General features: G+C 46.9%; 1 protein-coding gene across 1 annotated transcript in view; it reads left to right on the forward strand.

Moving 5' to 3' along the window:
• LOC126176652 (arylsulfatase B-like) overlaps positions 1-13748 on the forward strand; it is a 180513-nt gene that overhangs the window by 65880 nt on the left and 100885 nt on the right. The window contains exons 4-5 of the mRNA XM_049923810.1: positions 4509-4758; positions 13376-13533. Coding sequence (XP_049779767.1) covers positions 4509-4758; positions 13376-13533 — 408 coding nt within the window. The remainder of the gene's footprint in view (positions 1-4508; positions 4759-13375; positions 13534-13748) is intronic.

Consider the following 13748-nt stretch of genomic DNA (forward strand, 5'->3'; position numbering starts at 1 on the left):
CGCTGTTCGATCGTGTGTATCGAAGAGCACCGAATTACGTAGGGATCCAAACGGAACGGTGAAGAGACTGGAACAGCACATTACGTCCACATGCTAACACCTTTTTATTGGTCTCTTTCACTGACGCACATGTACATTACCATGAGGGGTGAGGTACACGTACACACGTGGTTTCCGTTTTCAATTACGGAGTGGAATAGAATGTGTCCCGCCATGTCAGGCCAATAGATGTTCAATGTGGTCGCCATCATTTGCTGCACACAATTGCAATCTCTGGCGTAATGAATATCGTATACGCCGCAGTACATTCGGTGTAATGTCGCCGCAGGCTGCCACAATACGTTGTTTCATATCCTCTGGGGTTGTAGGCACATCACGGTAAACATTCTCCTTTAACGTGCCCCACAGAAAGAAGTCCAGAGGTGTAAGATCAGGAGAACGGGCTGGCCAATTTATGCGTCCTCTACGTCCTATGAAACGCCCGTCGAACGTGTACCTCACCCCCTCATGGTAATGCGTGCGTCAGTGAAAAAGACCAATAAAAAGGTGTTAGCATGTGGACGTAATATGCTGTTCCAGTCTCTTCTGTACCTAAGGTCCATCACCGTTCCCTTTGGATCCCTACGTAATTCAGTGCTCTCCGATACACACGATCGAACATCGGAAGAGTGGTGCTCAAGCGTCAACTTTAGGTTACAATATCTCCGGATGTAATTAACATTTTACAATGCAACAAACGGCACTGATTACGTATTTCTTTATATGTTCAGATGTGCTAACAAAACTAATGGGGTTCCACTTAAAAAACGTCGTTTTGTGTTAAAAAACATACTTCCGTGCATTTTTTATGGTTTGTATTAACCAATTACACTAGCCCTCTCCTCACGTTCGGTCTGTGGAATCGATTCGTCAGTATTTGATGTGGTTTACGAAATATATCCAGCGGTAACGTTAGGTGACTCACCCTTTATAATGGTCGTCAGCAGCTTCTTTGACTGAGCCATTAAGCTGTTTGTGTGATAGATCTCCACTTATAGTTCAATTCTTTTATCTTGCAGGTTCGCGCATGCCCGCCCAGACGCGGGAGATTGCTGCGTTGCCAGTTGTACGCGCCAAGAGAAGCAGCGCCATAGTATAGTTCGCAAACTTACGTTTAAAGGGGAGCGCGCAGTTTATGAAGTAAAGCCACCACGGCAGTATTAACCCTTTCGCTGCTACAGGGACGTGCTCCCCGAATTCCGCGATGTGCACGATTTTGTCATCATTGCACTGCTCACCTGTGCAGGCACATGGTGTTTCGACTGCTTTGACACACTTTATCATTCGATTTCACAAATACTATTTGGCCCCAAAATTTGATTTCTACATAGGTTCTTGACCGATACCTTCCCCCCATAAATGACTTAATTATGTTTCGAAGTTCAACGTAGTTATTGTGCAGTATTAGATGTAGTAAACCATTGAACGAAATTTTGAAGAGTTTGCAGAGGTAAAAGTCCATAGCGTATAGTTTCCACTAGAAATTTCAAAAAATTACATTTAAACGAATAAAATTCATGAAGTGAGACACTTCGATATCGTTTGTAAATAAAGATAATACTAAGCACCGAATAAGGTTTAAAGTCAGAACCTTTCGCTTCGTGGCCATACACTTTAACCATCACGCTAACGCAGCTTGACATTCAGTATATCACCCGGAGGATTTTAACATATCACGCAAAATACCGACAACCACTGTTGGTATGACTATGAATTACTCTCGTTTCGTCGAAGTACAATAGGAAATAAACAATTACCGCTGTTCTTTATTGCGAAAAAGCGGTTAGTGAGAATGATACAAACACCTTTCCTTGCTATCGCCTGAATTAGGAGGCTTATTGCTTGTTTGGTTTAATTAATTAATAGAATATGAAGCAATTGGTATAAAGAATGCTTTTTCCAAACTTTCTATAAAAGAAAGTCAGCTGTCAAGACACTGCTTTGTTCACTTACTTTAGTTATTACTGAACATTTCTAAAACTGAAGACACTCGTCCGTGGTCTGCACTGCAGTCTAGCTCTGGCAACGTCGTTCTCTGATCATTGGCTGACTGTGTTTTGTGACGTCAGATGCGCAGAACGAACTTAAAATCGGCCGCCGTCATAAATTACGCGCACTTTAGCTTCCATTGATACCTTTGGGAACCTGTGGATGATATCTTCTCTAAAGTGTGATAGTATATCTCCAGACTCATGACTGCTATACACCAATTTCGATACCCACTTGGTTGTCAAATCCCCATAATAATTTCATGAATTCCATAGCAGGATTAGGCACCCCTCCTGCCTTATTTCACTTCAATTCTTCCAAAGTTCTGTTAAACTCGTAATACTCGGTCCCTCATGTCTTCCATATCGACTCTGATATCTTCCCCAGCTGCGTCATCAGACAAGTTCTTCCTACCTGAGGGGGCGCACTGTACTCTTCTCACCAATCTCTTTCCTTCACTGCTTCCACTAGTCAGTAATTTTTTTTTCGATTGCTAAATACCTTCCGCACACCACTCCTACAATTGTGTCCCAAGTGCTTGTCGTGGCTGCTAGGTAGTCAGTGACGCCACGTAAAACTGTTGCAGTGCCACTCTGGCTTCGGCACCACCTCCTAGCTGACCACTTACCGTGTCAGTTCTTGTTGCGTAAGGCCAATGGCTGGAATAGGCGCCTGATAGAGGCATGCAGTAAGCTCAAGCTGAACTCAAGGTGGATGGACACCAACTGATGTGCTGAGTGACAGTGGCGACTGAACAGCCTGAACCCTACGGATCCCACTCGAAACCCAGAATCATCACGGCTAGCTGACTGTTCGTAGAAATGCAGGTGTGCCTTGTTCGTTCTTGATGAGCTTTGGCAGATGGCTTTACGGAGACTGTGCCGTCCACTGAACGACGCCGAAGTAATGCTGCTGTGGTCTGAGTTGGGACAATTTCCTTGCAGCCAGGCGCGTTGCGCTACACCGCGTGCTACTCAGCCAAATATTGACGCCAAAACGCCGCGTTGTAGGGTGCTACGTAGATACTATTACAGAAGATAGCTGTAGAATTACGAGGGCAGTTCAATAAGTAATGCAACACATTTTTTTTCTGAAACAGGGGTTGTTTTATTCAGCATTGAAATACACCAGGTTATTCCCCAATCTTTTAGCTACACAACACTATTTTACAACGTAATCCCCATTCAATACTACGGCCTTACGCCACCTTGAAATGAGGGCCTGTATGCCTGCACGGTACCATTCCACTGGTCGATGTCGGAGCCAACGTCGTACTGCATCAATAACTTCTTCATCATCCGCGTAGTGACTCCCACGGACTGCGTCCTTCATTGGGCCAAACATATGGAAATCCGACGGTGCGAGATCGGGGCTGTAGGGTGCATGAGGAAGAACAGTCCACTGAAGTTTTGTGAGCTCCTCTCGGGTGCGAAGACTTGTGTGAGGTCTTGCGTTGTCATGAAGAAGGAGAAGTTCGTTCAGATTTTTGTGCCAACGAACACGCTGAAGTCGATTCTTCAATTTCTGAAGAGTAGCACAATACACTTCAGACTTGATCGTTTGACCATAAGGAATGACATCGAACAGAATAACCCCTTCAGCGTCCCAGAAGACTGTAACCATGACTTTACCGGCTGAGGGTATGGCTTTAAACTTTTTCTTGGTAGGGGAGTGGATGTGGCGCCACTCCATTGATTGCCGTTTTGTTTCAGGTTCGAAGTGATGAACCCATGTTTCATCGCCTGTAACAATCTTTGACAAGAAATTGTCACCCTCAGCCACATGACGAGCAAGCAATTCCGCACAGATGGTTCTCCTTTGCTCTTTATGGTGTTCGGTAGGACAACGAGGGACCCAGCGGGAACAAACCTTTGAATATCCCAACTGGTGAACAATTGTGACAGCACTAACAACACAGATGTCAATTTGAGCACTGAGTTGTTTGATGGTGATCCGTCGATCATCATTTCAGGAGTCACAGCTGTGCACGGCCGGCCCGCACGCGGGAGATCACACAATCTTGCTTGACCTTGCGGCGATGATGACACACGCTTTGCCCAACGACTCACCGTGCTTTTGTCCACTGCCAGATCACCGTAGACATTCTGCAAGCGCCTATGAATATCTGAGATGCCCTGGTTTTCCGCCAAAAGAAACTCGATCACTGCCCGTTGTTTGCAACGCACATCCGCTACAGACGCCATTTTAACAGCTCCGTACAGCGCTGCCACCTGTCGGAAGTCAATGAAACTATACGAGACAAAGCGGGTATGTTTGAAAATATTCCACAAGAAATTTCCGGTTTTTTCAACCAAAATTGGCCGAGAAAAAAAATGTGTTGCATTACTTATTGAACTGCCCTCGTACATTGGTGGCTGGCCCGCATATCAGTTACTTGGTTGCTGAAGCCTGCCAGAAGCTCAGGCTTCAACACAGTCCGTCACAACAGTGTACGAGTGTAGCGACTTTATTTGTTACAGGAGCTGAACGGCTACATCCTGTGGAAGAACCTGACGACGGCGTGGGAGTACGCCGGCCGCTACTCCACGGACGTCTACACGGAGGAGGCGGAGCGGCTCATCCTGGAGCACGACACGGAGAGGCCGCTCTTCCTGTACCTGGCGCACCAGGCCTGCCACTCGGGGGACCCCGCCGCCCCCGTCGCAGCACCGCAAGAGACCATCAACAAGTTCCTCTACATATCGGACCCCAACAGGCGCATATACGCAGGTTGGATGATGAAGTGTATTTCCTAAATGCTAGCTCTAATTGTTAAACGCAAACAGAATCTTGGCACGTCGAGATGGTGATCTGCTTTACGTGCTGAAAAACAATAACGCCAAACTCACATAAATGTTTCTCAACGTTTAACAACCGGTTTCGACAGATTTTGCTGTCGTCTTCATGTCTTAGAAAGTCACAATAAATAAGTTTCGTAAAAAATTTTGAAGACCTGAACATGTCAGCAAAGTCTGTCGAAATCGGATGCTGGAAATAAAGACATATTTATGCGATCTTGGCTTTAGAAACTTTTTTGCCATGTTAAATGCTAATACAAAGTAAAAAGTGCTGAAACGGAAGCGACTGACCAGTTAATCCCATTTTATACTTCCTCCTTCTCCTTACCGTGTATGGAAAAGGGTACTTCTTGTGGAACTGGCTTTCACTCCGTTTCCTTGTTAGGTCGCGAATGGTGCACTGAAAGAAAGTTTCATTCTAGAAACATCCCCAGGCTGTGGCTAAGCCATGTCTCTGCAATATCCTTTCTTCCAGGAGTGTTAGTTCTGCAAGGTTCGCAGGAGACCTTCTGTGAAGTTTGGAAGGCAGGAGACGAGGTACTGGCGGAATTTAAGCTGTGAGGACGGGTCGTGAATCGTGCTTGGGTAGCTCAGTCGGTAGAACACTTGCCCGCGATAGCCAAGGGTCCCGAGTTCTTCCTGGTCCGGCACACAGTTTAAATCTGCCAGGAAGTTTCATATAAGCGCACACTCCGCTGTAGAGTGAAAATTTCATTCTAGAAACATCCGCCAGGCTGTGACTAAGCCATGTCTCCACAATATCCTTTCTTCCAGGAGTCCTAGTTCTGCAAGGTTCGCAGGAGAGCGTCTGTGAAGTTTGGAAGGCAGGAGACGAGGTACTGGCGGAATTAAATCTGTGAGGACGGGTCGTGAGTCGTGCTTGGTTACTCAGTCGGTAGAGCACTTGCTCGCGAAAGAATAAGGTCCCGAGTTCGATTCTCGGTCCGGCACACAGTTTTAATCTGCCAGGAAGTTTGATACTGGTGCTGCTGTAAGTTATTTGGTGTGGCAGTTATATTTCCGTGTCATGGTGTGTGTGGCAGTTGGTCGGTTGCGGCGGAGCAGCGAGGAAGTCTCTGGGGTGTGTAATCAGACTGGGGCTGCTGGCGGCGTGCACGTGCGGTCGGAGTTGTGTGGCACTAGCTGCGAGAAGTCCTAAGTTCGTAGCCCACCGCACCTGCATACTGGAGTTCAGTAATCAGTGAACCTGTCATAAAAGCTCAACCGCTGTTACATCTTTTCGTTAACTGCTGGTTGTTGCGTCCTGGGCTTTCCCCACAAGCGGCAACGTGATGGTTGGTTGGAGTCAGAAAAATTTTGCAGCCATCTGCTTGTATGGTGTTTAACCTTTGAAGTGATTATTAATTTATTAGTGAAGTGCACCAGCGTTATCTTCTGCCTTTTGGCCGTTAACGTAGTTTTGCTGCACTGTGTTTTCCTCGCTGTGTTGATACTGTCTGGCATGGTGTGTAGTTCGAGAGCTTGGGGTTGTTCTCTTTTTCTCTTTGAGTTTTTATTCTGCCTTGACTGTGTTTACACGCCAATTATTAAGACATAAACCTGCTGCGATTCTCCTCTTCGCTGGTACCTGTGGTGGACCGGGCGCTGATAACCGCGCAGTTGAGCGCCCAACAAACCAAACATCATCAACACACCTGTGGTGGTTGTGCTGTTGTTCGGGTGGAAGGGAATTGATTAGGCGGTTGGTTGGTTTGTTAGCCGTCCGTAGGCAATGCTGCAACCCGATAGTTTAGTGTTCCACTTGGCTGTCTAACCTAAACTGTGGTTAGAGTTTCCTCCCCAGGTCAACCATTCGAACACTTCTGAGCACCACTGTTTGTTGTTTGTCATTGTAAATTTTATTTGGTCGCAGGTACTGTACCAGGCCTTCAGACGTGTGTCAGTACTGTCTGTTTCATGTGTAGCATATGGCCTTCAACCTAACGTCATAACATATTTAAGATTAGGCCTTGTTTCAGGATCTGTGGCTTTAATATGTAAATCCTAGCCTGTAAGGTCTCTCTTTAATTATTTTGAATTTTTGAAACGGCCTTCAGCCATGTTCGTTAAATCTTATCTTAAGGTTTTCTTTAATTATTCTTGAGTAATTGTTTGGGCCTTCAGCCGACAAGATACTTCAAGTTTTCTCAAGGTGTTCTTCTGTTGTACTATGTTAAGGCTTACCTTTAAAGTATTTTTCATTATGTAAAGAAAATTTTCTTAATTTGGCTTTCAGCCGGAGAATTAACTTGAATTTTCCTTAATATGGCCTTTATCAGGATTTTGTAAATGCTTGGACTTTAAATAATTTCCTTAGCTGATCTGAAATACACTCCTGGAAATTGAAATAAGAACACCGTGAATTCATTGTCCCAGGAAGGGGAAACTTTATTGACACATTCCTGGGATCAGATACATCACATTATCACACTGACAGAACCACAGGCACATAGACACAGGCAACAGAGCATGCACAATGTCGGCACTAGTACAGTGTATATCCACCTTTCGCAGCAATGCAGGCTGCTGTTCTCCCATGGAGACGATCGTAGAGATGCTGGATGTAGTCCTGTGGAACGGCTTGCCATGCCATTTCCACCTGGCGCCTCAGTTGGACCAGCGTTCGTGCTGGACGTGCAGACCGCGTTAGACGACGCTTCATCCAGTCCCAAACATGCTCAATGGGGCCAGATCCGGAGATCTTGCTGGCCAGGGTAGTTGACTTACACCTTCTAGAGCACGTTGTGTGGCACGGGATACATGCGGACGTGCATTGTCCTGTTGGAACAGCAAGTTCCCTTGCCGGTCTAGGATTGGTAGAACGATGTGTTCGATGACGGTTTGGATGTACCGTGCACTATTCAGTGTCCCCTCAACGATCACCAGTGGTGTACGGCCAGTGTAGGAGATCGCTCCCCACACCATGATGCCGGGTGTTGGCCCTGTGTGCCTCGGTCGTATGCAGTCCTGATTGTGGCGCTCACCTGCACGGCGCCAAACACGCATACGACCATCATTGGCACCAAGGCAGAAGCGACTCTCATCGCTGAAGACGACACGTCTCCATTCGTCCCTCTATTCACGCCTGTCGCGACACCACTGGAGGCGGGCTGCACGATGTTGGGGCGTGAGCGGAACACGGCCTAACGGTGTGCGGGACCGTAGCCCACCTTCATGGAGACGGTTGCGAATGGTCCTCGCCGATACCCCAGGAGCAACAGTGTCCCTAATTTGCTGGGAAGTGGCGGTGCGGTCCCCTACGGCACTGCGTAGGATCCTACGGTCTTGGCGTGCATCCGTGCGTCGCTGCGGTCCGGTCCCAGGTCGACGGGCACGTGCACCTTCCGCCGACCACTGGCGACAACATCGATGTACTGTGGAGACCTCACGCCCCACGTGTTGAGCAATTCGGCGGTACGTCCACCCGGCCTCCCGCATGCCCACTATACGCCCTCGCTCAAAGCCCGTCAACTGCACATACGGTTCACGTCCACACTGTCGCGGCATGCTACCAGTGTTAAAGACTGCGATGGAGCTCCGTATGCCACGGCAAACTGGCTGACACTGACGGCGGCGGTCCACAAATGCTGCGCAGCTAGCGCCATTCGACGGCCAACACCGCGGTTCCTGGTGTGTCCGCTGTGCCGTGCGTGTGATCATTGCTTGTACAGCCCTCTCGCAGTGTCCGGAGCAAGTATGGTGGGTCTGACACACCGGTGTCAATGTGTTCTTTTTTCCATTTCCAGGAGTGTATTATTTTGGCCTTTAGCCAAGAAGATATTGCAGTTTTACTTAAGTAAGGCCTTCAGCTGTTACTCTAAATCCTGGTGTATTAAAGGCATTCATTTAAACTTATTCGGGAGAAGTTACTTGGGCCCTGTGCATTGGCTTAAGGAATAAAGTTGTGTGTGTTCTTGTATAACTAACAGTAATTGACCTTGGCCCTTTCTACAATCTGATCCGTTCTGTCCTGCAAAACCAGATTTCAAGTTATGTTCCCTGTTTGTTAAAAACTAAATGAAGGGGAATAATTACTAGAGTCATTAGTGTGCGATGAATACTTCCACCGCACAAATAGTTAATTACACCAACAGCCGCTCTCTGAATTTGAAAGACGCTTTCGCTTATGACAAATCCAATGAGTCAGACGTACATCATTGCATCCTCAGAGCAAGACGCAAGACAGGAGAGTTCAGGAACGCATATAGAAAATTAGACTAGAGATCAAGACAAACAACATTTCCACCATTTTATTTGCTCATGAAAACCACACATTGCATGTTGTGCCACCATATAGCGAGACCTTCAGCGATGGAAGTCCGTCCGCAGCTCGTGGTCGTGCGGTAGCCTTCTCGCTTCCCGCGCTCGGGTTCCCGGGTTCGATTCCCGGCGGGGTCAGGGATTTTCTCTGCCTGGTGATGACTGGGTGTTGTGTGCTGTCCTTAGGTTAGTTAGGTTTCAGTAGTTCTAAGTTCTAGGGGACTGATCACCTTAGATGTTAAGTCCCATAGTGCTCAGAGCCATTTGAACCATTTTTTGGTGAAGGTCCAGTTTTCTGTACACACCAGTAACTCTAATACCCAGCAGCATGACCTTTTGCATAGATGCATGCCTGTATTCGTCGTGGCTAGCTATCCACAAGTTCATCGAGGCACTGTTGGTCCAGATTGTCCCACTCCTCAATGGCGATTCGGCGTAGATTCCTCAGATTGATTGGTAAGATTCGTCGTCCGTAAACTACCATTTTCAATCTATCCAAGGCATTGTCGTTAGGGTTCATGTCAGGAGAACATGCTGGCCACTCTAGTCGAGCGATGTCGTTATCCTGGTGGAAGTCATTCACAAGATTTGCACGATGGGGGCGCCAACTGTCATCCATGAAGACGAATGCCACGGTAATGTGCTGACGATGTGGTTGCACTGTAGGTCGGAGGATGCCGTTCACGTGTCGTACAGCCGTTACGGCACCTTCCATGACCACCAGCGACGTACGTCGGCCCCACATAACGCCACCCCAAAAGAGCAGAGAACCTTTACCTTGCTGCACTCGCTGGACAGTGTTTCTAAGGTGTTCAGCCTGACAGAGTTGCCTCCAAACATGTCTATGACGATGGTCTGGTCCAAGCCATATGCGACACTCATCGGTGAAGAGAACGTGATGCCAATCCTGATCGGTCCATTCGGCATGTTGTTGGGCGCATCTGTATCGCGCTGCATTGTGTCGTGGTTGCGAAGATGGACCTCGCCATGGACACCAGGCGTGAAGTTGCGCATAATGCAGCGTATTGCACACAGTTTGAGTCGTAACTCGACGTCCTATGGCTGCACGAAAAGCGTTATTCAACACGATGGCGTTGCTGTCAGGGTTCCTTAGAGCCATAATCCGTAGGTAGCGGTCATCCACTGCAGTAGTAACCCTTGGGTGGCCTAAGTGAAGAATGTTATCGACAATTGCTACCTCTATCTATCTCTCCATGTCCAAACAGTGCTTTGGTTCACTCCGAGACGCCTGGACACTTCCATTGTTGAAAAAGGTACTGCCTGTGTGATACAATATCCACAGTCAACGTCTATCTTCAGGAGTTCTAAAAACAGAGGTGATGCAATTTTTTTATGTGTGTGTGAGAGTGTGTGTGTGTGTGGTGATGACTGCCAGAGGTCCTGCCTTTCACTGAAGATGCACGTCACGCCCAATATCCTGCAGGAACAAGGAACTGTGAATAAAGGCTTAATGGGTAGGTGATGCTACATCAATAATGGTGTAGCAGGCTGAGAATTTGAGTCGGCTGGGAAGCATGATAGGACGGCAAAGGTGGTCAAGGCGAGGTATACAGGTTCGAGTCCCGATCTGGCACAAATTTTCACCTGCTATCATTGATTTGCTAGTTAAGAACCTCGAGGCTTTCCGAACATAACTGAGACTACATCACGTACAGAAAAATGACGTATATCAGTTGACACAGCATCTCAGCAATTGTTTAACTTCACTACAGTTGCTTACTATGGACCTCACTTGTGACCCGGCAGACGTCAATCTTAAATTTGTTATGACGTTAGGCTGAAGGCCATATGCTACACATGAAACAGACAGTACTGACACACGTCTGAAGGCCTGGCACAGTACCTGCGACCAAATAAAATTTACAATGACAAACAACAAACAGTGGTGCTCAGAAGTGTTCGAATGGTTGGCCTGGGGAGGAAACTATAACCACAGTTTAGGTTAGACAGCCAAGTGGAACACTAACGAATCGGGTTACAGCTTTGCCTACGGACGGCTAACAAACCAACCAACCGCCTAATCAAATCCCTTCCACCCGAACAACAGCACAACCACCACAGGTACCAGCGAAGAGGAGGATCGCAGCAGGTTTATGTCTTAATAATTGGCGTGTAAACACAGTCAAGGCAGAATAAAAACTCAAAGAGAAAAAGAGAACAACCCCAAGCTCTCGAACTACACACCATGCCAGACAGTATCAACACAGCGAGGAAAACAATACGCTTAGTATTCATTGAGATCCCTGCTGCTTCCTACTTTGGAAGGTGCGAAGGCAGCCTTCCTTGGAATTCTGTTCGTTTGGCTTCCTATCTCGAGGCGCTAACTAACTCGATGCGACAATGCGGAACAAAAATGGTTCAAATGGCTCAGAGCACTATGGGACTTAGCACCTTAGGTCATCAGTCCCCTAGAACTTAGAAGTACTTAAACCTAACTAACCTAAGGAAATCACACACATCCATGCCCGAGGCAGGATTCGAACCTGCGACCGTAGCAGTCCCGCAGTTCCGGACTGAAGCGCCTGGAACCACACGGCCACCGCGGCCGGCTCAATACGGAACAGGGACAGTGGAAACTTCCACAGCTAACTAATCGCAAGATATACACCCAAGAGGAGTGGGACAAACTGTTGTCTCCGGAACGGTTACGCCACAAGCCAGCCTTGAAATCTGAATTCAACGCTATTTTTTGCCTATGATCGCACATGCATTTTCGATTATCCGCACATTCATACACCGCAGAGCTATTTATGGTTAGGATTATGGCTCTAGGGTAACATATGATGCTGGTATGATAAATAAAGAGGGAATAAAATCATTAAAGTTGATTCCCTACGTGAACTTTCTGCAATGCATGACTATGTGTTGAGTAAGTAGCAGACTGGAAAATTACCGAACTAAATCAATCAATTAATAATCTCATAAAAGAAGGCTGTCAGGGTCACCTTTAATTGTGTAAATGTCCCGAGACGGAGTACCTCATGGCGCACAAATTGTCCACATTATATTCGTCCAGTATTTGTGAATAAGTGCACTAAGCGATTTCCAACGAAATTTACATAAAACCTCTAACATTTTCCAAACTTTTCTGTCTGACATCCTTCACAAAAAAATAAAGGAAAGAAATTTATCACTTACTCTGTTGTCGCTGTTCATCTAGTAAAACTTTAGCATCAGGCAATTAATTAATTAATGCTTTACGGCTACCTCTGTTTAGGTTTTACTAACTTAACGACTGATATTATACACGTTAACGCACATATAAAGTTATCAGGTGTCTAATTTTGTACAAGTGAGTTCTATACTGAATTAGATTCATTAAATATCAGGCGCAGGCGGTCGCACTGGTATATTATAAATCAAAATGAGGACGGTGGGGTATAGGCTCTAGATAAGTGCGAGTCGGGACTGACGTATGGGAGGTATATGGGAAGACGTTAGACTGAAATGATTGAGGGATGTATTTGCAGAAAGGAACTCACAGCTGGGATGCAGGTTTTGGGTTAGGAATGTGGCGCTGGCCGGGCGAGGGAAGTGTGGGTTGACTTCATTTGGCATGGGATGTTCAGGGTAGGTTGTGGCTGGATATGAATCAACGGTCAGAGAAAGGAAGGCGATTGAAAAGAAAAGAAAATGAGTAGAAATGCAGTGTGCATTCACCACCAGTACTGTTCTTCGAGTGTTGCTCGGATTGTGGCAGGTGGAGCGGGGGCAGGGCTGCGATGAAGAGGGTGGCGGCGATGGAGGCTGGACACTTCGTCAGCTTCCGTGGAACTCACGCTGTTCAAAGACGGTCTAAGTGCAGTTTTGATCCAGACTGCACATTTCGTCCCTGCTGAAAGGATATGGAGCGCGTGGAAAACGAGAGAAGGTGGGACGATAGAGGCGTGGCAGCAGCCAGTGTTCTCAAGGATATTGGAGGCTATAGTATGTTGGGACCCAAGATTGCGGGAGATGTATGAAGGTCAAAGGAGTGTGCTAGAAGAGATGTGGAAATTTCATTATCAGTTTGGTGGGGAAGAGCGTCTGGATACGGAAACCAAAGGATGTTCACTTGTTTCGCCAGTAAGGGATATTAGAGCACCAGATGTCTGTTCAGTCCTTTTCCAGATCAACAGCTGTATTTATTATACCAGGCCTGATAACAGTTTTTTTTTGTCGAGGGTGATGACAGGTACTGTCGATCGTTATGCGTCGAACAAAGGGCTTCGCAATAATATGATACAGATCTCGGCGACCCGCGACTTCTGCACCTTCTCCTTTTACAGGCGTGGTGTCCAAACTGGATGAATCGGTGGGCCGAGTGGTGGCTGCGCTGCAGAGCCGAGGAATGTTGGGGAACTCCATAATCGTCTTCACACCGGACAACGGAGCGCCCACAACGGGTAAAACCGCCAACTGGGGATCCAACTACCCCTTCCGAGGCGTAAGTAGAGATTTTCTATGTAGGTGAATACCAAGCACCGCAACAGGTGGCCGGATTGCGTATGTCATCTTTAATATTGCAGCGTATTTTGTCAAGTAATAAGAACGATCTAATAGATTTTAAATAGATTTTGATGAACGACGAAAGATGAGCAGTTCAGGCCATTGTTAAATGATTCGCATTGATATTTTCTTACACAGGATGCGGTAAAAGAG

Source organism: Schistocerca cancellata, chromosome 3 (genome assembly GCF_023864275.1).
Source record: "Schistocerca cancellata isolate TAMUIC-IGC-003103 chromosome 3, iqSchCanc2.1, whole genome shotgun sequence".
Lineage (NCBI taxonomy): Eukaryota > Metazoa > Arthropoda > Insecta > Orthoptera > Acrididae > Schistocerca > Schistocerca cancellata.